Below are 24,579 nucleotides of genomic sequence, written 5' to 3'. Positions count from 1 at the left end.
TCGACCTGAATTTCAGGCAGTGTTTATTTTCTGACTGCATCCTCGACCATCTTGTCCACCTATAATTAAGATTCCTTATTTGTGTTTACTATTACTCTAATGATGGCACTCCTGTTCATCTTTTCGTCATATTAAAAAGAGTAGATGATATCATATTCTTTGTTCAACTATCAAGTTTTTCTCTTCCCTCTTTGATTCATGGAGGCTGATAGTGCTTAATGAAGTTTCATAACTCCAGTGAATCCATAGCTGATGGAAAAAATAAAATACTAGTGGTGAAATTATTTTGAAAATAATAGTTTAAAATTGTGTGCTCATTTGTCATAACTAATGTATGATAGTCCAGTAAGATATTAAACTGAGCTGAAAAAACCTTTAAGCTACATCATTCTTCAGAAATTAACACACCTGCCAAAAATATCCTTGGGTATTTTAACAGCACTGATTCATAAATTAAATTGATTTGTGTGACAATAGGATCTGATTATTTTTTCCAGAATCATCTTGAGTATGATTTACCTATTAGTGACTAGAATTTTTTTCATAAAAAATTTGACAGGCTAAAAAATTATATTTGCCAAGATATTTTAAGTAATAAAATATCACTTCAAAGTCCAGTTAGAGCCAATTGCAAAAATGCAACACTGTCAATACACCATGTCAGATGATACAATTTGAAAACCATTGAAAATTTACATTAATGGTCTTTTTTTATTAAGCAATATTAACAATTAAGATATAAAAATAATTAGCAATTAAAGTATATGGGATTAAAGTTTTTTAATTATTGAGGGTTTTTGTGATATTAAACAATCATTTTTCATATCATACAATTTAACATATAGAACATTTTTTAATCATTATTGAATGGAATGGAGGACACCTTATTCTTTTCTCTTGAAAGATAATGAAATGGCCTATGCTTTTGCTTCTTATATTTTGATTTTTTGTAAAGGTGTAGCTGTAGTGGTCATAAAAAAGAAAAATGTGCAGATAATAAAACTAATCTAATATTATATACCTAATACTATATGATAGCAATATTAACTAGTCTTTTCCTTACTATACCATATAAAGTAATTAGTGTTTTGGCTAAATACATTTTGAATACCAAAAAGCCGCTTTTTGGTAGATCAACATCTCTCATTTCGTGATATAGAAGCCAACTTTTTTGTACTGTCACATCTAGTAACCAAACAAATACTAATAATGCCTGTCTGAATGGTTCAAGTGGAGTGAATTATTATTGCATTGCCCAGATAAAAAGGTATTAAAAACGTATTTGCTTTTTCTGACAAGAACTTGCGTGTATTGTAATAATTTATTTCTTCATTTTAGCCCAATAAATTTTTATTCCACTATTTTCTGTGGTTTGTTTTGTTGTAACCACCTAAACCCACTTGTTTCTAGCCTTGCTTCTCCTTCATTTCCTGATAATCCTCTTAGGCATCTGAAAATAATATGGCCTCAAGATCTTCTCTAGAAATGTTATTGCAGTTCAATTAGTGGATAGATTCTTCACATGTCTGTAGTATGCCATTGTATTACTAACATCAAATTTACTTATTTTATTTATTTTTAATATAGTAAGTATCAATAAATTAAAAAAAAAAAAGTTTCTCTGTAAAATTAATATCTATCTTTGTTATAACGAATAATATGAAGAAGTTTAGGAAAAACAATTATATCTGAATCTTAAAATTCTACCACAGGTACAAGACTATGTTTTGTAACTAATTTGATTGAGTGGATCTTCTTTTAATATTAATGCAATGCAACTATTAATTCATAAAATTGGAACTCTATACAAGCTTATTGCTGAGTAGTCTATGACAAAAAATGAGAAAAATACATATTTTAGATAATATGAAATGGAATTATATATTATTGTCACTATGTTTTTTTCATTCGTAAAAATATGTGCAAATTTTCACAAAGTATTGAGAATTTTTAAAATTAAAAAAATCTTTAATTTTCAATGATTCACTTATAATTTTTTTACCAATAATAATTTCTAAAAAATCTGAAATATCAATTATAATTTGCGTTAATATTTAAATTTAATTAATTATATAAGTAGTGGTAAATAAAATAAATTTTCTAGATTTATGTAAAAAAGAGGGGGGGCACTATTTTTTAATTTTTATTGAAAAATTTGTATCATAAAGTATTTACATGACACTAAATTGGCAAGTTAGTTATTTTTAAAATACTTTGAAATAGTTAAATTGATTAAAAAGATATATAAATGAAATTCTATTTCACAGAACTGATAAATTGGCGGGATAATTTTGGCTCCTACAATGGAGGAGGTTTTGTTTTTGTATATGTTAAAATGGTTGATAACAGAGTATATAGCCGGAGGTGAGTGCTTATGTCTAGCATTTTTTAAAAAACTTAAATAGTTATATAAAGTTTTTATGTATTGTCAGTTATGAGAGAACAATCAATGATGTATGTCAAGTCATTCACCATGCAAAATTGGAAGAAAAAGACTTGAGACCTTTGACTCAGGTGTTGTACTTTTCTGAAGAATTTCCTGAGTATAAAATTCTTGAGTTGGACAAAGAGCTTTTTAAGTGTTTGAAAGAATCAGACAAGTATGTTTCATTCCTTATAATATTAAATTGATAGTATTTTTACTTTTTAATTGCTTTCACTTATGGTTTCAGATTGGTATTAAGAGGTCAAAAAACAGATAAAGCAGTACTTTGTACCAAAAATAAAACTTTTGACATTAAGGAAGCAGAAACTTCCAATTCCTTGTTACTTATTCCAAATCTGAAGTTTGCTGAAGATGTTCCTGCTGAATCTGGGGATAGAGATATTGAAGAAAAAGAGGTTTGTTTCATTTTTTGTTATTAAATTTATTAAATTAGTGATGCTGTTAATTTTCATATCTGATTTGAATTTTTTTAAAGATTGTTGGGGTTTACCATGAATACTTTGAGTTAAAACAAATCAGACCTCGCCTCTTACCTTTACGAAATTTTCTCAAAATGAAGCCTTATAAAGGTATTGAACTTGAAGAAGAAGATCAGTCTGGAGAAGGATATTTTGATACTGAAAAGCTTTTAGAGTTTGTACAAGCTAGTGAAGAAGAACTTGTTGATGCTTTAAGAGATATTCAAGCGTTTTCTGTAAATGGTTTGTTTGTCAGAAATCAGATGATTTTATAACTGTTTACTTATTTGTTAAAAACATAATTTATGTATGGTTTTAGGCAAATGGAGAATACTAGATAATGATTACCACTTCAGAGTATTAGGCCAATTTTTAGCTTTAGTTGAGTCTAATAGTTGGGGATTAGATCAAATACCTTTTGGTGAAAGTCTTTCTGAGCTCTCTGCTCTTTTTCCAGATTATGTACTACACCATATTTTTCAAATATATCTTGAACCAACTGGTGAATATACTGATAATGGTTAGTATTTTTGTTTTTTATGAATAATCTAACTTTAAATTTTTAAGAAAATTTTTGTTTGAGTGTGACCATTATGTTTTGGCCTTCAGATTATTATTATTATTTTTATTGCTGATGAAATAATTCTTATACATTGATGTTGAATTTGAAAATATTTAGAAATAATGTAATAGGCTATAAACTCCCTCAGTTTTACCTATGATAAATTTGGAATATATATGCCTGTTTTATTTACATTGTGTATTATGTTCCAATATTGGCATTAAGGTCACCAAGAACTATCTTCACATCATAGTGTGGACATTCAGCAAGCACCTGTTCTAATTTTTGGCAGAAGTCATCCTTCACCTGCTCATCTGCCACTTCTGTTGGTGCATGACCTGAAACCATAGATTAGTTTCTAAATCACCTAATTTTCAGCATGCATAAACAATGCTTACTAAGATAATTAACAGTTTTGAAATCCATGACATGCCCCCCTCCTCCTTTTTTATCCTGGTTTGAGACAGGCAATGGCAGTGGTATTATTAAGATCTTATTAATTGAATAAAATCTTAAGAATATAATACAACCAACAACTAATAAAAAAGCTTGAAAAAAATGTGTTTAACTTGTCTGAGAGAAAACAGTCTCTTGTTAAGTTGACTTACTCATTGTAGGAATGTATGGCATGAGAATGATTGTGCCATTTATGTTCAGAACATTTTTGTTAAATGATTACTCCTCTGTTCCTACAGGTTATAGTATGATGATACATAGCCTAAAGCCTTCCTCAACAAGCCTATCTAACTCCAACAGAAGTTTTATGAATTAGACTGATAGTTCTTGAGATTAGCATGTTTAAACAACTTCTTTAGGTTTATATAGTTTAATTCATTTATTATAGTTTAATTCACTGTTATAAAAAAAAAAAACACTTTTTGGTCATGCTGAGATTTTTTTTTTTTGTTTACTTATTTACGTTAATTTTAAAATAACTTGAAATTAAAATTTTAACGACACAATCTTCATAATGTTGGTCAATACCCCAATAAATTATAATGTTCAAATTCACATATTTGCAGTTTTAAAGCTACTTATTTCATGCTAATTATGATAAATAATTCCAATAAATAGTAGTTTTCATATATTCACACTGCCTTAGAATCAATATCAGTATAACTACTGTTTCAACACTTTTTTTTCACTCTTTCACTTACTAGCATAAAGTAAATTTTTGTTAATATTCATTTATGATTTTAAAATGTCTGTGTTATATATTTATTTTTAATTCCAGTTTTAAAAAACTTTACTGGATTTGTTTTTAGATGATGAACTATTTAAGCTGGTCGAGTTCAAAATTTGCCGTTTTCTTGGTACTTATCTTTTAAGAACTGTAGAGAAGTTTAATTTAAATGATTTTCTTAGAACATGGCGGGATAGTGTACCGGAAGGTAAAATAATTTTAGTTTTTATTTTCCCTAAATAATAGTCATGGATTTTTAATAAAGTTTTCTTTTTTTGTCTGCAAAAAATAGTTATATGGTGAAAGGTGTTATTCTATATTATTTCCTACATTTTTATATTATTTATCAAATTTTATTTGTAAATATACATGGTATTTTAATTTAATTAAATTTGTTCTATTTTATTTATATCCCATTACTAATATATATTTGCATCCTATATTCATTCTAAAAAGCTCCAAAAATCATTTGAGAGTCAGTTAATTCCTAAAAAGCAAAATATCTTGGAAGTATGCTAAGTATATGGAATGAGTCTAATAAAATACGCAGAGAGGTAAGAAATTTATTGAATATTTCTTTCAGCCTCCAAAGTTAGCAGATTTTGTGGGTTATAAACATCCAATTGTGCAATACTTTGATTTATCCAGTTTTAATACACAGAGCTAAGTGATGACCTTGTCCATAAAATAAATTACTGTAAGGATAGAAGAACAATGGATGGTTAGGAATCATTTGTCGATCCAGTGGGAGGGTGTGGAAGACTCGAGGTTCTCCTAAAGCAAAAGAAAATTTTAATTTTGAAATAATTTTATATTATATCCACCATATTTTTGTCTTAAACAAGTGTAGCTGTAATATCATACGTTGAATAATATGATTTTTTTTTTTTAATATTCAAGTTCAAATCCCTATTGGCACCTGTTTATATTGTCTTATCATTCATTTTTGACTGTAATTTAGACTCTATATAAAACATTAGGAATATAATGCCTTCTAATATATGAATCTTACCAGACTGAGATTGGCTGGACACTTGCCAAAGATGAGTGAGGAGAATGTACAAAATAAATTCTTATTCTTAACAACGTTGTGTTTAAGCACAGTTGGCAGACCTAAGTCATTTTAACATAAAATCTTGATTATAATATATATTAATTTGAATAAATTTGTTACAGTGCTTGTTTAGCCAGTAATTAGTGTTTTTATTTTGTAAACCAGTGGTTCCCAACCAACTGAAGTCTATAGCCCATCTGAACCTATCGGGAGGGAGGAGGGGTAAGGAATACACAATACTCCCAGGTAACCTCTCTTCCCCTCAAAAACAACATTACAACAATTTATGCAACAAAAGATACTGTATTAAAAAAAATATATATATTGGAAGTCATTAACAAGTTATACCTACTTCATAAAACAAAAAAATCGGAAAACAACTCTGTACTGTGTAAAAACTTGTTTGTGGATGGAAATGTCCTTAAAATATATTAATATGAAAATTTGTTATATTTTAATTGTTAACATTATTTTTCATCATATAAGAATAATTATTTTAACTTTTTAAGAAACTTCAATTGAACAAGTGTAGTCTAAGAATATACCCTATCTATCTCATTTAATGATCATCACTTTAAAAATATCATTTATATATCAAATTTTTCGCTTATGCTGCCTGCCAGACCTCATGGCTCACCTCTTGGGAACCACTGTTGTAGACCATCAAATTAAAACTTGATTTCCTTGTTTTAATTTTATAAAAAATTTTAAAAGATAATTTTTATTTTAAATTTAGAATAAATATCTGTTTAGGAATGATAACTTCTCTAGATCAGCTTGGTGGCTTAGCTGTTATGACACCTGATTCTAGACCTCCGGCCATTTGGCTCCTTGATGAAGAAGATCTGCCTGAAGATTTCCAAGAAAGATTTACCATTCTTTTTTCTGCTAAAGAAAGATGGACTTATGATGAAATTCATCCATATATTAAGTATGTTAAATTTTATTTCTTTAATAATTGATAAATCTGGTATAGTAACTGTTTTCAAGTTATTAAAATTTTTGCATGAACCAAAAGGAATTAGTTCAAAATGTTTATTTCAAAACCAAAACAGTTGTACTTTTTCTGAATTAAAATAGAGTGGGATTTGATGGTAGCCACATTTATCCAATACTAGTTCTCTTTTAATGTTATACGGTGAACCAGTGTAAATGGGTCTTAAAATTTTATTATTTCAAACTCTAATTGACTTCACACCTGTAGTTCTTGTGGATCTCTTCTAAATTTTTACCACTAGTTGATCTTTTATTACGCAAATTTTCAGAAACCTGGTTCTGTCTTCCTTTACAAAAAATATATATTTTGCCAACATTTCCACTTCCTCCAACGAATCAGGCTGAATGGAACACACTGGTGGATTTCCTATGTAAGCATAAAGGGGAAAAATCAAGGAAAGATTTTCTTTCTTTTTTCATCTTAAGATGTCATAAAGAATTTGTTAGCGTATGCCAGGTCTTCAAGTCTCGTATCTCCATCTTTATAAATCCACTATTATTTTGACTCAGTTCCATTTGCTTGAGAATCTATTAATGGTGCCAGGTTGGGATATTCTCTTTACTACCCTGAGTGCAAAATATGTTATATACACATTATTCCATTGTTCCAAATTTACCATAAATGGATTTTAGAAATATCTATAGTTAAGGAATGGAGTTCTATTTTCTTATCCATACCTCCATTATTTGTTCCCTTGAGAGGTTCTTAGGCAATTATCGCTTCATATCCAGGAAAGAATTGTTTAATTCTAAAAAATCATGCTACTTCATTTTCATATTATTTCTTCTAAGAGTAATCTAATAATAATAATAAAAAAGCCCAAGGAAAACATCAGTCCTACTAACAGCACTGAAAGTTGACAACTATTTATGATTTCTTGTTGGCAGTTAGTTGCTAATTTTGAATTTTTCTTATAGAAGTTTCCGTGTTTATGGAGATGCCAAAATACAGGAAAACTGTTGAAAGAAATAAAAAATTGGACCTGGCTTGCTCTCTTAATTGGCTGTGTTCTGATCATACTTGACCTTTCCCTTGATGATTTGTTGAATGTTAAAAGGGAGTTGTAAATCTTGTAATATAAAAACTTTTTTAATATTACTCATAACTTTGTGTTATTGAATTATAAAAAAGATTTTATATGAAAGTTACACAAAATTACATCACACTTCGTACTCATGATGATTTGTTAAGTGTTCAAAGGAATTTTTAAATTTTGTAATATAAAAACATTTTTAATGTTACGTATACTTAATGTTAATGAATTATAAAAAAGGTTTCATAAAAAAAAAATTATTTAAATAAAAATAATTCCACAGAAAATAATTTTGTATGGAATTCCACAAAACAAAGGATGGACAAATCTACATCGCACTTTTGCCACTGGATGCTTTCATTACACATCACTGACATTCTCCTTCAGTTATAAAGTGGGCGATCAAACTAATTAAAATTTTCTAATAGAATCATCTTATATGATGGAAGTTTTTATTAAGTGAATTTTTTTCAATACAATTTTCCTTTAGTATCTTAAGCAATATATGTTTATATTGCTTAAAATAATATGTATATATCAGTGGTACTATACCGATAGATGGGCCTTGGGAGGGTCCAGAAACACATATTTTGTGATAATTTATTGTTTAAATTATTGTATTGATCATATTTCCTGATGTTGTTTGTGTGTGAAAAGTTTTAATAAGCAAATACACAACAAAAGTAAATTAAAACATGCTTTCAAGCAGCCTAATTTTCAAACTTTTTTCTTAGGGGACTCACCTTTGCCTCAAGACAAAAGGACTAGGGTTTGGTCGTACATGGTTCAATATCCAACGTAGTGGTCTGCAGAATTCTATGAGTTGAAATCCAATGATAGATATAGATATATAAAATACATTTCTGTAGTTCTTTTTGGCATTAATTGTATTTTTTATTTTTTAGGAGATTATCTACTGAGAAGCAATCTGTCAATTCAATACTTACAAAATACTCCAGAACTTCAAATGTTAATGGAGTCAGGTACCATAGTGCAAGGCACGGAAAATGAAATAGTATCAAATTTTGTTTTATTATGTTTATATTGATTAATAAATTATTTATTTACTATTGTTTTTATATATTTTTCCTTAACAGTAAAGGATTTTATATTATGTTGATTTATTCCTTTCCTATTATTTTGTTTATAAACAGTAGGCAGTGTCCTTAGTGTTCTGTGTCACTGTCTAAAGACTTTCCACTCCAGGATGAGTCTGCTCAACATCTTGGAATTGGAATTAAATGTATAGCTGGTTGAAGAAGTAATGGTCTAATCTAAAAAAATTAATTTAAATTTTATAGAATTACTAATCGTTCATTTTTATCTTGAAACACTAACTACCATAATGGTGACAACCGTTTGTTTCAGTCTCTATCAAAATGTGCTGAGTCATTCCCATTCCTAACCACTATCATAAATTTAAATTATTAACATGATAATATACATTAAGACTGGCAAATCCATTTATGTTAGTATCTGTGAGTTGTTTTTATTAACATCATAGTAATCTTACTTCTGTTGTAGGATTCATTATTTCTCATAAAAAGTATAATTTGATTAAAATTATTTCTTAGCTTTTTATTCTGATTTCTCTGTATCTCTATTCTTTTTGGGTTAAATTACATTGATAACTAAGGTAATAATTCTAATACCAATTAGAACATTTGTATTTAGTAACTGCTATGATCTGTATTCTATTTAAAAACTAAAATCGTAAAAGTACCATAACTAAAATTCTGATTATCGAGGATATGATAACAGTAAGGCTGGCAGAGGAGAAAATAGATTGTAAGTAGTATCCATTTCAATATTGCATGGATATTTTTTCTGAAACATACTTTTACAACTGAATTAGCTGAAAGTAATGAATAAATAAATAAAATAAAAAAGTGTACCTGAAGAATAGGTAACTGGAAAATGTATCTTGCTCAGACGGCTACTCATATGCTACCTCTCTTTATGAAAGGTAAACCAGAATGACCAAAGACATTTAAACTTGGAACTTTAATCAAGTAACTATGTCGAAAGAAAGAGGGATACTTAGTATAATTAGTTAGTTTTCTGTTACAAACAGATCAAAATTAGTTATTTATGACACACAATTTAGGATTATTTAGCATGTGTTTTGAAATAGGCCATAATTTAGGATCAAAAAATTTAGTCCCAGATATTTTTAAAATTAGTTTTTCCAATTGTGCCTATTTAAGATTGGAACAACGAACTTTGTGACTTAAGTAATGCTCATTAACTTTACTTACTACTAGGTAAGTAGTAGTACTAAGAGGTACTACTAAAAAACTCATTATTTTTGTGAAAAACTATATGTATATGGATGATCTGGATTGAGGTATTGGCTACTACACTAATTTAAAAATAAATTGCTATAATTTTTATAAGTATGTAATGTTTCTCAAAAGATTGTATAATTATCAGATTAAGATTTTATAGAAAATGTCTAATGAAGACGATTATTATTATCAGCATAATTATTATTACAATTTTGTCTTCCACATTATATTATTAGTTGGTATTAAGAATCAGTTGTTGAGCTTAAAACTATCCTAGCATCGAACGCCAGTCTCTATTTTTTGTTGCTGCCCTCCAATTTCTGATAAAAAGTTGAGTATTGACTTTGGCAACTACCCATTCTTCTCAACAAAGCTTAGGATTGTAGTATGTCATCCACATAAATATGAGGAAACTATAAAATTATTCATGATATCGCATCTTATTTGTTGATAATTCAAAATACATATTAAAAAATAATGGAAAAAAATTCATGTATAATCAGTCCATTTTTTTGTTTTTCTTAAAATAAGGCTCTTGCTCTTAAAATATGGTGACTGATGTTCATTGTGAATTGAAGGTTTTTGCATTACCAGCTTCTTTGGGCTAATTTAAGAGATTTTTAAAAGGAAATTTGAATTCTAAAGAATATCATAGTTATTATTAGGTAAGTGGCAACTAGTTGAAGGTAAGACATTGTAATTAACAAATATAAAAGTTTAATTCCTTGCAGTTGTTATGCTTTATTACAGTCTCTTAAATATAGAAACAATATTGATTCGCGTTCGTTATTTATTATGGTTTGCAAGAATTAAATGTATAGTATTACTACCGAGTCTTTACTTTTCTATTATGTAAGTTAATTTTTACCATAATTTTATAGCATTGATACCTAGGGCGTACCAAGGATTAAAACGGGGGCAAGGGATTGGTTAGTTGTGATGTTTCTGCTCGGAAAAGGCGAACCAAACCAAAATTTGAAGATAATTATTTATAATTATAGCACTAATTTCTTAGTACAATTATTTGCTTGGAAAATTTTTTATTTATTAAATTAATACTTTTGTTACTTCTAGGGAGGGGGGCAGCTGCCACTCGGTACGCCCATGATTGATACTGTTTTCTCCTTTTCGATCGCCAAACCTGGATTAATACATTTTCGTCCATGAAAAAATGCCTAGTTAATGTGGTTACAAGATTACATACCTAAATTTTTACATTAGGCATAAGGATAGGAACAAAATTACATAGAAAACGGAATTTTATCAATCATTATCGAATGGAGAAGATGTCGATCAATGTTTTATGAGAAAATTATTGTTTTGGCATAGGTAATAATCAGCTTTATGATTTCCCGTGGAATTTTTTGAAGGTTGGTTTAATTTAATGTTTTTAGACGCCTGATTTTTTTGTGTTTGTTAGTAGTATAAAATGTGAATTTATGAAATCATAACATGCAAAAAAAACTTCAACTGCTCGTTATATACTATTAAAAAATTCTTTCTGGAGTTTTATAAAAATAAAATGGGTAATTATTGTAATAATCAAACAGATAAATATCAAAATCGATTAATTTAATTTTGGAATTAAGCTTTTAATAAAATGAACATTGTATTGTGCTATTTTTTTTGTTGTCCTTAGTGGCCAACCTGGTTAGTTGGAAAAAATTCAATCGAGGTTTTGATCATCAGTAATACATAATATTTAAGGTAATTTTTAAATAATCATTTAAAAGAATATTAACTTAAACAAAAATAATTTACTAGCATTGCTACTTCAATTTCTAATTGGCAAAATTTCATCCATTAAATTCTATTTTATTTTCTAAGTGTTTCAGAGACGTTTTTCATTTTTCAAGAACCGATTTATAGATTTTAAAATTATTTATTTATGTCATAAATAACCGCTTTAAACATGTATTTTAAAAATTATATTATTTTTAAAGAAAATGAGGTTAAAATTGGGGAGAAGGAGACTAAATTAGTTTTGAAGTTAATTTGTGAAAGTTAAAAAGTTTCATTTCTGAAATTTTTCTGATATATTTATATATGTGTGACATGAGAAATTATTTCATTGTTAATTTTTTAGAATAATTATAGAAGGTTATTGCTTTGCTTTTCTATTGTCTGCTTTTACATCCACATAGGAAGTACCACATCCTAGAAGGTTGTCTTTGCCATCAATAATATAGATATTCAGGTTGTACAGGCCATTTGGTGTTGAGTTTGGCAATGTTGGATTACTCTCCATTTGGAAGTTTTTATAAATATAGGTTCCCTAAAAAAATACATAGGTGATTAAGTAATTGTTAGTTTTGTCATAGTTATTTAGTTAAGCATTTAGTATAGTATAGTTTGTTCATTTTAACTTTTTTTTGATATTATCGTTATGCTATTCCACATTTTTTTGTAAAGATAATCATCTCTAGAATATATTCTTCAGAGATTCCAATTATCATTTATTTAGCTGCCCTTCAAAAACTTCTCATATGTGGGTCAATCCATACCAAGTGGTTTAATGGTGGTTGCTTAACTATTTTTGTTTTTTTATCTATTTTGTATATTGATTCATCCATGTATCTACCGATGAAAAACAGACACTTTTTTGTTTCTCTCAATCTGTTAACTAATGGAAGCAATTTTTCTTCCATTGTATAGGCCAATTTTGGATTCACAGTGTTGGCAATAGTTAAAAAACTGTATAATTTAAAAAGATGAAACAAATACCAGTTTAAAGGTGAAGCTTTAATAAAAAAAAGTTATTCTTACTGTATGACTAAAATAAATCTGAAGTTTAACACTAAAATAAAAATTAAAAAAATCCATTTTCGAACAATTTTTTCTATTTGAAGGAATAATATATACAACGTATCTCCTTTTGTTGTAGTTAGATACTTATTAGTTGTTTAATAACTGTTTTAAAATATGGTGAAGTAGTGTAAGTTTTAACAGGTCCATGGAATTATATTTTTATTATTGGTATTGTTCAAGCAAAATAAAAATAAGCAGTCCTCAAATGTTATTTTCACGTATTTGTTTTCCGACATTTTCAAACAGTTACCAAATTTAAACAAAACTTATGATATGACCTATGTTCATGAAGAAATAATGAATAAAATAGACATAATCAAACTAGGATAAAGTAAAATTTTGAACTTATATAACAATAATAAAAAATAATAAAATAGTAATAATAAAAAAAATAAATGAAATAAAAAAACATAATAATAATACTAATAAAATAAGCACTAATTACATTTACACTATTATGTAAAATATTTACCATCTTGACCTAAGGATCCTGAGCCCCTCTATCCCCCACACAGGATGGGTAGAGCAGTGCTCTTGAAGATACCAGTGCAGCCCTCTTACCACGCCACTGGCAATGAGTCAGGGGTGGCTGAGTAAGTGCACTTTTTTTTTAAAAATATAATATAAATGTAAGTGCACTAAAGCCGCAAACACATTAAAAGTGCTAAAAACATTTAATGTTATTTGTACTTTATGTTCTTTTATACCTTTATAATGGAATTAGTTTAATCTTTCTTAGTCATATTGTTTTTGAACTATTGGGGAAACAGTAAATTCTTGCATTTACTGAAATTGGCTGCTATAACCAAAGAAACATGACTACTGTTTGTAAACAGATAGAGGAATAATGATTTTCCAACTGTTCTGATCTCCAGTAGCATGGAGGAATCAACAAACATGATATAAAAACAATTATAAATGGTCAAGTGACTCAAAATTTATTTTGGATCACTTGGAATGGATTGATCTATCGCTATTATTCTTAGTTGAGCATTTATTTTGTTTTACATGACAGTAATTGAAATTTATAGAATTAAAAAATATATTTAAAAAATAATACTGATAGTATACCTTCGGATAAGGACACTGATTATTTTCGATATCTGTTGATGCAAAAAAAGATTTTAAAAAACCATTTGATAACTGTTCAAATTGTTGACAGCCATCCATTATAGCATCCAAATATCCATCATGAAATTGACCATCTTTGAATAAGGATGCTGTTATTCTGACCTAAAAAAAATAATGAAATATAAAAAAAATTATTTCTAGCACGTCCTATTTGCTGATCGTGGTTACAGTGACTTTAGTTTCCTATTAATTAGTAGTAACAGATAATTATCAATTTTTCTTTCTGTTATGAGATTAAGATTTTAAATTATTTCAAATTCCATCAAAATAGTGTCAGAAACAACATCTAACAGTGAAAGAGGTTAGAAATTATTTTTTTGTTTTATATTTTTTCTTTACCTTCCATTGGCCCTGGTAGGACAATTTTGTATCTCATCTTCTTTCTATTCCTGAAATTTGTACCTCCACTCCCATTTTTATAAAAAAAATTGTGCTCTAAATTTTAGTAACAATCTAAAATTTGAAATGAAATGAAAAATAGTTTATTATTCTGGTACTAGGTCCCTTCAGAACAATTACAAAGGCAATTTGAATTTTATAATAACATTTATTGGCCATAAAACAGTGTGGCCACACTTAATTATAACTTATATACAAAGAGAAAAAAAAATAGATTAATTAAAAAAAATAATTGACTAAGTAAAAAGAAAACAAAAAATTAATTACGAAATATCTGTACTACTATCATAATGGATCAGATTGGTGAGGTAAAAGGTAGTGAAATATAAGGGATTTAAACGAGGAAATGGTTGGGGAAGTATGTTAGAGGGAATGGAGTTCCAGAGATATGCAGCTCGGGTAAAAAATGATTTATCAAACGCAGCAGTTCGGTGAGGTGGAGGGTAGATTTAAGATAAACAGGACCTGGTAGTACGGGATTGGACAGAGAATTTGAATTTCAGGTTCTCTAGGATATAGGAGGGGTGTTGAGTACTAATTGCTTGGAATAAAAAAGAAGCTAGGAAATAAGGGTAAATATCGGAAGGATGGATTGAGCCACTTCAGCTCGGCGTAATACTGGTTTATATGTGTATCTCTGGTGATCCCCAAAATAAATCGTACTGCACAATTCATGAGACGTTTAAGTTTAGATTCGAGATTACCCGAGAGTCCACCATATACCAGACAGCCATTGTCAAAGTGGGGGAAAACAAGAGGGGAAACTAAGAGTTAACGGGTTTTAAGTGGAAGGAGATGACGGATTCTATTGAATTGCTTTAAGGTAGCTATGGTTCGGTGGGAAATTTGGGCAATGTGTGGTTTCCAAGTTTGATTTTTTCATTGAATCCAAGTTTGATTCCAAGTTTAAAGTTTGATCAAAAGTGATACCAAGATTTTCGATTGATGTATGGAAGGAGATAAAAATATTGTTAAAGAAAAGGTTTGGGGTCCTGGGATAGATTTAAGGAGAGGCATAAATTTATGAAAATACACAACTGATATTGTAATTTATTTAATAACTACCAAGTAATATATAATATTATATATGTTTTATCATAAAAGTTAGTTACTTTGCTTTTTAAAGGATAAATTTACTCCACTGACATTAAAAATTTGGTGTAGCAGATAGTGGTACACCAGTAGTAGTGAAAGGCACAAAAAGGCTGAGGAGAAAAGAGGAAATGTTAACCTTCTGGTTGATGGCTGATGGTTGCTAATTGTTGGATGAGTTCAGTTGAAAAATAATCGTTGGTTTTCTTTCTCCTAATGTTATAGTTTGTTAAACAATATGTCGCAGACTTTTATTGTTGGATTACTTGTTCTTGAAGTATAGAGATAAGTAAGGTTTAAGTGTAATCATAAAGTTGTTCAAACTCTATCTGCGATTAAGAAACAAATAGATTCATTTCATGTCAATTCAACACACTTTTGAACCATACCATCTTAGTTTTTCATAAAATCTTGTACAGTTGCTTAGTTGGTATAGGCTTGAAAAGATGTGAAATTTTACTGAGCTATGTTCCCTAGATTTTGAATTACACAGGTGTAAATGTTCTCATACTTGGGATTTGTAAATGTTTAAAACAGAGAATGACAAGTTTTGGAATTAAAAAAGTTTCTGATGCATTAAATTATAATGAAAAATATTTTGTAAGATGCAGTATAAATTGTTTTGCTCATAGAATGCCAATATATTTATTTATGAAACTTTTTTAATATGCCAGAAAATAAATTATTCTTAGATGGTGATTTTATGCAGTTAGTGTGTTCTTTACTTCTATGTGAATAAAATTTATTCATTGATACCAATAAAAGCAAGTAAGGATAAAAATAAGACCCTAGAGTTAGAGAAGGACAAGTATTAACCATAGGGTTAAAAGACTTGTTCCTACACTATATATAACTATCATCAAACTGGTGTGGCATGGTGAGTACAGTATTTGGAGTGGAAAAAAAATCATACTGTGTATGCACTAATTGTATTTATTTTAATTGTGTTTATATTTAGTGTTTGAGTTTTTTCATTATATACTGTTTTTTGCATTAAACACTTAACTCATTAGTCAATTCAACTAATCGAAGTTTATGAATTTATCTATTGCTTCTGATATGAATTTATGTATTGCATGGAATAAGAAAATAAAATAAATATATTTTACCTTTAGATTTTCATCAATGTCTAACGGCCAAGTGATGTTGCCATTAAATAAGTATTTGCTACCAGTCTTTACCAAAGAGACTGAGAAGGTCCATGTTCCTAGACCCTGGTCTTTACAATGGTCTAGCCTCTTGAATATCATTAGTCTTTTTCCAAACTACACCATATATAAAAAAAAATATATATATTAGTCATGATGTCTTCTGCTCTACATCTAGTAGTTGTTATTGAGATTAATTATTTGAGTTCTCAGATAAATAAAATGAAATTTCAAAGACATGTTTATGTGCTACAACAAACAGTAATACTGTTTTAGTCATACATTATGTACAGTTGATTTTGACTATGACTTGATAACTTTATAAATTTGTTGGCACGTTTTAAATTACAAATTTAGCTAATATTGCTAACATAATGAGACTGTATCTTTAGGAGATATTAAATATGAATTGAATAAACTAACAAATACCGATAAAATTTCAAATTTTGAGCGACAAGACAATATGATTTTTGGTAAAAAATATCAATAAAAACAATTAAGAATTAATTATATAATAATATTATAATTATATAATATATAATTATATAATAAAATTTAAGATATAAATTAAAATTTAATAAAAAGAAAAAAAAGGGAATGTTATTTTTCTGTTGCAAAAACTTTATGTCTACTATATAGCTATTATGAATTTATAAGATTGCCATTGCTTATTATTGTTTCTTAAGGGTCCTGAATGTAAGAAAGTGCTTTGGTGAAGGGAAGAACTATGGTTATGGTTGTGTTTAAATGGAATATTGCTTAAAATATATGACTGAAAGAAAGATGGGAGGAATAGAGAATCAATGGTCATATAGTGTATAATATTTTTATTAAAATTATGTGAAAAGATGATTCTATTAATGTTTAGTGACTTCCTTTCAATGATTTCTTATTTTATAACTGAAATGCCAATTTATATTTTTTAACATTTTGGAGTTTTATTCTCATCACCAGAAACTAATTTACTAAAGTACAGCACAATAATTAATATTTTAAACCAATGATTAATTTGTTACATTTTTTTCTGTATTCTATAAAATTAAAATTCATTTGTTGTACACAGAGCTGAAGAAAAATTAGTTATTAATAAAACTATAACTAAGTTTTAATGATAAAATGTCAATGCTAATAAATGAACCATTAATAACTAAAAATTTTCAAACCTCTTACACTAATTAGAGGGGCAGTCCCTCTTAAATATTTTATGTGAAATAAGTTGGTTTTATAGAAATGCATCTTGAGGTTTTATCTTTTTTCACCCAAGAAAGTTTTTTTTATAATTTTTAAGATCTTATGCACTTCTCTTGACCCTCATGTGAGGATAGCTTGTAATAGTAAAAATTTAACAAATAAAAGAAATAAAAATGTTGAATGTAAATGGAGGATTGATAAACTAGAGATAGGTATTCCGGTAGCAACTAAAGTATTGGCATTATGTTTTAAATCTAATCGATGAAATTTTATTAAAAAATTACTGTTAGGATAAAAAATATGACCAACAAAAATACTAAATTAAGGTAATTAATTATATTGTACAACCAGAGGTGGTAAAAATTATTTATAAATAAAACTATGACTAAATTGGTATAGATAAAATTTTTATTTATTAATGGTTCATTAATAAATAAAGGAAGATTATTGATTGAACGTGTGTATAGATAAATGGAATATGGTCCGGGTGCGGTCAAAAAAACTCAAATAGTAAATAAATAATAAATAAAATAGTATAATTATTTACTATTTAAGTTTTTTTGACCGCACCCGGACCATATTCCATTCATTAATAAATAAACATTGTAGCCATGACAATTTATTTATAGTTTTATTTGTAACTAGTTTTTCCTCAGCTCTTTATACAATAATGGATTTTAATATTTTTATAGGAAAAATTTTTGCTTTAATAATAATTATTAGTGTGTGTACTTTTGAAAAATTGTATTCTGATGATGAGAATAAAAATCTGTACCGCTACAACTTATAAAGGGTCAGGAGTTCAGAACTTAGTAAGGATGTACTGTTTCTTCAATAATGGTTGTGCAAGGAGGTGATTAGTTCAGAATCACATTCAGCAGCCAGATTTTTCCTCAATTAAGGTTACTCACTTTAAGAGACTGGGTGGCCCTCCGAGAGCTCCTGAACCTACAGGGTTAACTCACGGCTACAGTAACAGAATAAATAATTATCTGCCACAAGCAGATTTGATTCTGACGATGAGAATTAGACTACAAAAAGTTTAGAAATGTAAATCGGCATTAATGCTTTGTAGCGACACCAATAGCTGCTGGTCTAGATTGTAAGTAATATAGCTACTAAAACCAGTATGACCTTCATGATGCAATCTACCAGCTAACATATAAACTACTACTGACATCAGGCAAATGCAGTAGAATGATAATTGTACTATTCCTCGTATATACTTTAATTTCAAACATTTAAAAACTATATAAGATATTGTAATATTGATAAATATCATTTGAATTAATAAAGCATCTGCTGATCCACTGAAAGCTTACGTCTTACACTTAGTATCTCTTGACTCGGCCAAAATTATGAGGCCACAGTACGACTTCCCGTATTACGGGAATCACCTCTTTATTGGGAGAGGATAACAATGTTTACAGTGAATCTGTATGTTCTAGTACTATATATTTCATAATATATTTCTCTGCCTTCTCTGGATCTTTTTTCCCCACTATACCTTAGCCCTGCTCCAAGGTAGCCGCAGCAAAAAGCAGGACCGGTGGTTGGCATTTAGTCCGGACTTACATACCCCCTCGTATCTACCTAATAGTACCCTGTTGAATGAAGTTACCTTCCTGCAAATTCAATTGGCTGACAGGTGTTTGAACTTGGAATTTGTTGGAACAACCTCTTCTGACTGTCCGAAACTGTAAGGAGTGTGGGTTGAACATGTTTTTCTCTCCCTGATTCTATACTGTGCATGCACCGTGCAGTTCTGGATAGTCAGAAGTTGTTGGAACAGACCTTATGTTGCTAAAATGTTCAAAAACATTTATTTTTGGCAATGTTTTGTAAACATCGATTCTTTAATATTGAACATCGATATTTTGTTGTCAATGTCGTATCCATAGTTGGCACCCATTCCGGACTAGCATTCCTTCTTTGCGCCTACAGACATAGTATCCTGTAGAGCTAAGTTACCATCCTTAGAGGACTTACGGCTGGCACCTACCTGGTACTTATTTGAACACACATTGTCGAGGTCTTCTGCTATAGAGTACCTCACATAATCAATCGGAGTCAGATCATCTTACTCAACCACATTGACAGCTTAATAGAATTATTTTAAGACTTCCTACATAATGAAAATTGAAGTATTTTCTGTTGTGTGGCTTTCTAAATTCTCTATTCCTCACATTTTTCTTCCATCTAGATACTTCATTTTTAAACTCCTCCATAATCATTTTGTCACTCTGAGATATTCCATTTAAAATCTTTGCCCTTGAATATTGTTTCTCGAAGTTTATTATCTTTCCTCCATATACCTTCTACATCCTAAGTTCTTTTGTTTGTTATATCTTATTATTCTGCGCTATCCTTCCATGAGGGCCTAGAGAGGTGCACAAGATCTTTACAATCATAAAAAAATGGTGGATTTCGATGTAAGAAGCTGAGAACCTAAAAATGCACTTCTTAAATAGCAATTTAATTCAAATAACAATTTTCTAACCTCTCACTCTATTTGAAGTGGCAATGGAGGTGTACAAAACCTCAAAAAAACCTTTGGTGGACAGGATAAAATTCAATTCCAGCCTTCCTACATAATCAAGATCACAATATTCTCTGTTATGTGACAGTCTTAATTTTCTATTCATCTTATTTTTCTTCCGTCCAGATATTTTATGCCATACTTCATCTTTAAACACCTCCATAATCATTTTGTCACACTGAGCTATTCCATATAAAATCTTTGCCCTTGAATACTCTGTCTCAAAGTTTATTTTCTTTCCTCCATTTGCCATCCACATTCCTGGTTCTTTTATTTGACATTGTTTACTATTCGTAAATTCAATTTATTTTATTGTTCTACCTAGGAAACAACCATGAACACCGAATTAAGCTTATTTTTCAAAGTGTAACGGAAAATATGTATTTATAAGTTATGGCCTGAGTTAGCTGTTACTTCGATGTTAGCTGACTCAGGAAACAGGAGGATGGAAACAAGGGAACAGAAGTGGATGGAGGCGAGGAACTAGAGAGAGGAAGACGCGAGACATCTGGAGGGGATTTCAGCAGAGAGGCTACTGCAGAATGCTGAATAACAACGTGAGGGAGAAGAGCGGCGGTCTGCCTATAATAGATATAACAGGAGTGAGGTGCTTGGTGGACACCAGTTGTTCTAACACCATCATGTGCCGAGAAGCCCTAGAACGATTGTATAGTGGAGAGAGGACACACCAGATTCAGGAATGTCAATATAAATTAATCAACCTTGGTGGCCCTTGTGTGGTAGAAAAGATAGGTGCTAGGGTTAAAAATATCAAGGGGAAATGGAGAATTAAGTTGGGGGGTTAATTGTCGGAGCAATCAAGCTGAGGACTGGAGACAGAGGCTTAAGAGGGAATGTGAAGATATATTTTTTTTAAAGGAGACATGCTCGGGGCAACTGGGAAGACGGTTCATGAGATCACACATAAACAAGACAAGGTCACTTATGTGAAAACAGGAGATACCCGCAAGCGCTACCTCACCATATCCGCGAAGAGTTTAAAAGTTCAAAAGTTTTAAACGCCAGGGAATAATTATTGACAGTACTTTCCCGTACAATAGTCCGTTGTGGGCAGTGAAAAAGGTGAGCGCACCTGGTGAAATTACCGAAAAGTACAGGGTAGTGATAGATTATAAGAACGAGAATACTGTAGACGAGAAGTATCCGATCCCCAGATGTGCTACGGTATTTAGCTCTTGGGACTTGAAGGCTAGATATCATCAAATTAAAATACACCCTAAGGATCAACATAAGACGGCATTCACATTTGAGAGGGGCGATTACGAATTTACAAGGATGCCGTTTGGCCTCAAAAATGCTCCCATAACCTTCCAGCGCCTGTTGGAGGAGTTTTTGAGAGCAATTGATGAATCTCTATGCCAGATTTATATGGACGATCTCTTAGTGCTCAGTAAGAACGAAGAAGAACACGTGCAGCATTTACATAGAGTATTCCAGGTAGTCAGGAAATTTAGGCTGAAATTATGGGGAGAGAAATCATCCCTGGGGCAAGAACAAATAAAGTTATGGGAGAAATCACGGAGGGAGGATAGAAAAGGAAAAAACCAGGAAGGTAGCACGGGAGAATTTACATGTCACAAACAGGATGGGAGATATCAAAATCGGGACGATCGTCTACAGAAAGTTGGGAGTTTAACAAGGGTTAGGAGATAAGGTCCATATAGGGGATACGAGGGTCCATTCAGGGTGATAAACATTAGAGAACACAACATAGTTACATTAGAAAGTGTCAGAGAACCGAGAAAGAGGAGAACTATCCATATTGAACAGTTAAAACTTTCGGCAATCACAAAATAAAAACTGGAGTGTCCTCATATTGCCACAACCAGATTATATTACAGAAAATGTAAATTTATTCTATTTATTATTTTTGACTTTTGTAAACATTGTTTTTTCATTTTAACTTGTTGATTTATTGTATGAAGAGTTCTTTTATTATGTTCTTTAAATTAAGTATGTAGCGTTTACTTCGGGGAGCTTGTGAGTTTTTTTACAATGATATGTATATAGGAATTTATTTTTGTTGTAAATAGTTTTTGTTTTTTCTGTTATTTTTGTTGTAAATAGTTTTTGTGTTTTTGTTATATTGTTAAATAGTATTTATTAGTTTAGGAGGATTGATCGTAGACTATCGGGGGGGGGGGGAGTTACGGACTGAGTCAGCTGTTACTTTGATGTCCGTTGACTGAGAAGATCAGCTAATCGAACATATTTATAGAGACGTACTGAACACAATAAAGCCAATATTTTACAACAATCCAAGCGTGTCAGATCTTATTCCTTCTTCTCTTTTTTAACATTTTGCTTTCGCCGATACTTATATATGTATATATATGCATCAGATATCCCCAAAGCCGTGTACTAGGTGTTATGAAACGAACCTACACTCTCTTCCGATGGCCTTCAATATTGTTCCAAAGTCACCTGTTTTCAGTAAAAAATACGACAAACAAATCGAGTTTGAGCTGTTTTATGTTAGAACACTTTGTTTTATTGATGATTATTGAAAAATACAATCATTGTTAAGAAGATTAGCTTGAAAAAATGTCTGCCAAGTATATACTTAGATCAGTGAAGCTTCCTACTTTTTTTTTATGTAGCCTTTTATTTCCTGTATATGGCTTTCCTGGAAATTTTCTTAATTCTATAGATTTAAACGTCTATTGTTATTTTTTTATTTCTCATCCTCCTTTTATAAAAAATTTTATTTCTATTGTCCTCATAATTACCTACATTTCAAGGTCGTTTGATTATAAAATCTATTAGACAAGCTGTATTAAAATGTTAGCGAACTTTGAAACTAAGGTTAAACATCTTTGAAATTAAGGTTAGTCAAGAAAAATAATTTGTGCTTGCGTATACGATAGTCGTGCATTGTATTTGATAAAATTGACTTTTTTATATTAATCTCTAAAATTCTTCTAACTTTGACACAAATCAGACAAAGTCGTGTAACAAGGGAAAAAACATATGCGCATCCGTACGTGAAGTTAGTGGATAGATTTTGATAAATTGATAGGGAACATTCTAGGTACCTATCCCTGAAAATGTGGTCAAAATTGAATCAACGGTATTAGGTATTTTGTCCGTTTTGTGGATTTGAATACAGACTCACACGGAATTAAATTTATACTTCGGTTTTAATTCGTAAAAACTTAAAACGCTGGTGGAAATTTTCGATTTCTAATGGGTTAGCAAACCTGTACTGTATTTTATTTTTTAAAAAAACTCTTGTTGTTGTAATCCAGTAGTAAGTTTATATTGAAAAAAATCTGAACCACTGTAACCCATGATGAGTCGGAGGTTCAGTATTTTTATAAGTAAGTACTGTTTCTTGAACAACGGTTGTGCAAGGAGGTAACCAATCACCATGGTCAGGCTTTACCGCCGATTTTTCATCAATGAAATGAACGAAAACTCATAAGGCAGGGTGGACTCCGGAAGGCTCTTGAACCCACTGGTTTGACTCACGGCTACAGTAACTGAATTTGTAATTGAATGAAGCACATGAAATATTAAGTTGAATAGGGCCCGCTCTATTATTTTGTCCAGGGATCAGGTTTTTTTTTTCCTGATGGCGGCCCTGCTCATTTCTTAGCCTTATATTTTAATATTATTTGTATTTCAAGTTACTTACCCCTTTTGGAACATTAGCAGCTGGATATGCCGCAACACACCAACTTAACACTGCAATATATAATAGATACATTGGTCTGACGAATGTGCAATACTAAAGAGTGAAAAATAATGTGACGGAAGTTAGTATCCCGGATTTGCTCTAGATAGTCATCAGAGATTATTATCAGCTTGAAAATTAAATATACCTGTTATGAAACCTTATATTATTAACTCTATTTTCCTAATAATTGTGTTCAAATGGATTCAAGGCGTTTAAGCTACTAAATTACCCAATAATTCAATATTTATTAGCAATACATTACAGATATATATTCTATAGATTAGAATTTAATCTTGTTGAAAAACAGCGAATTGAATGTATTTTTTTCTTTACAGGATACTAAAAAGGATGCTTTACCGTTTAGAGGCCTACTTTCAAGGACAAATTTTATGTCTCCATGTCGGTGTCACGGCTGTTCAACTACAGGTAAAACTTTTTAATACCCATAATTACTTATCTTAATAATTCTTATCTGAACATTATATATGATTCGTGTTGATGCACTTTAATTGAACAGGTAATTTGATTATTAATGATTAATACTCAGAGA

The 24,579-nt window shown here is 29.9% G+C and overlaps 2 protein-coding genes across 4 annotated transcripts; one reads left to right on the top strand and one right to left on the bottom strand.

The window, feature by feature from the left end:
* Positions 1-2,265: 2,265 nt before the first annotated feature.
* Positions 2,266-8,803, top strand: LOC106684544 (sister chromatid cohesion protein DCC1). Of its 3 annotated transcripts, none has more exons than XM_014426681.3 (8): positions 2,267-2,364; positions 2,433-2,600; positions 2,673-2,841; positions 2,922-3,147; positions 3,224-3,424; positions 4,732-4,857; positions 6,457-6,634; positions 8,639-8,803. In XM_014426681.3, exons 1-8 carry the CDS (start codon positions 2,336-2,338, stop codon positions 8,742-8,744), a joined length of 1,203 nt encoding a protein of 400 aa, XP_014282167.1. In that variant the 5' UTR covers positions 2,267-2,335; the 3' UTR covers positions 8,745-8,803. The 3 variants fall into 3 exon arrangements, with proteins under 3 accessions (XP_014282169.1, XP_014282167.1, XP_014282168.1); XM_014426682.3 differs by lacking the exon at positions 8,639-8,803 and adding an exon at positions 8,468-8,610; XM_014426683.2 differs by lacking the exon at positions 4,732-4,857 and having other exon boundaries at positions 2,266-2,364.
* Positions 8,804-12,033: 3,230 nt separating this feature from the next.
* On the bottom strand, positions 12,034-24,103 carry LOC106684532 (uncharacterized). The gene is made up of 4 exons (XM_014426661.3): positions 23,988-24,103; positions 16,561-16,716; positions 13,901-14,062; positions 12,034-12,296 (listed from the first exon to the last, which is right to left on the bottom strand). Exons 1-4 carry the CDS (start codon positions 24,057-24,059, stop codon positions 12,123-12,125), a joined length of 564 nt encoding a protein of 187 aa, XP_014282147.1. The 5' UTR covers positions 24,060-24,103; the 3' UTR covers positions 12,034-12,122.
* Positions 24,104-24,579: the final 476 nt, after the last annotated feature.

Source organism: Halyomorpha halys, unplaced genomic scaffold (assembly GCF_000696795.3).
Source record: "Halyomorpha halys isolate HHAL.00 unplaced genomic scaffold, Hhal_1.1 Scaffold588.1, whole genome shotgun sequence".
Classification (NCBI taxonomy): Eukaryota; Metazoa; Arthropoda; class Insecta; order Hemiptera; family Pentatomidae; genus Halyomorpha; species Halyomorpha halys.
Note: the sequence above shows the minus strand (reverse complement) of the source record. Positions and strands in the feature narration are given on the sequence as shown.

What these genes read in the sequence shown, in the direction of transcription:
- LOC106684544 (XM_014426681.3), top strand. Translation starts at nt 2,336, where the DNA reads ATGGTTGATAACAGAGTATATAGCCGGAG. An exon ending in TGTTTGAAAGAATCAGACAA is followed by an intron (nt 2,601 to 2,672) that starts GTATGTTTCATT and finishes TTATGGTTTCAG; the next exon opens with ATTGGTATTAAGAGGTCAAA. An exon ending in GCGGGATAGTGTACCGGAAG is followed by an intron (nt 4,858 to 6,456) that starts GTAAAATAATTT and finishes ATATCTGTTTAG; the next exon opens with GAATGATAACTTCTCTAGAT.
- LOC106684532 (XM_014426661.3), bottom strand. Translation starts at nt 24,059, where the DNA reads ATGTATCTATTATATATTGCAGTGTTAAGTTGGTGTGTTGCGGCATAT. An exon ending in CTGCTAATGTTCCAAAAGGG is followed by an intron (nt 16,717 to 23,987) that starts GTAAGTAACTTG and finishes TATATGGTGTAG; the next exon opens with TTTGGAAAAAGACTAATGAT. An exon ending in ACATTGATGAAAATCTAAAG is followed by an intron (nt 14,063 to 16,560) that starts GTAAAATATATT and finishes TATTTTTTTTAG; the next exon opens with GTCAGAATAACAGCATCCTT.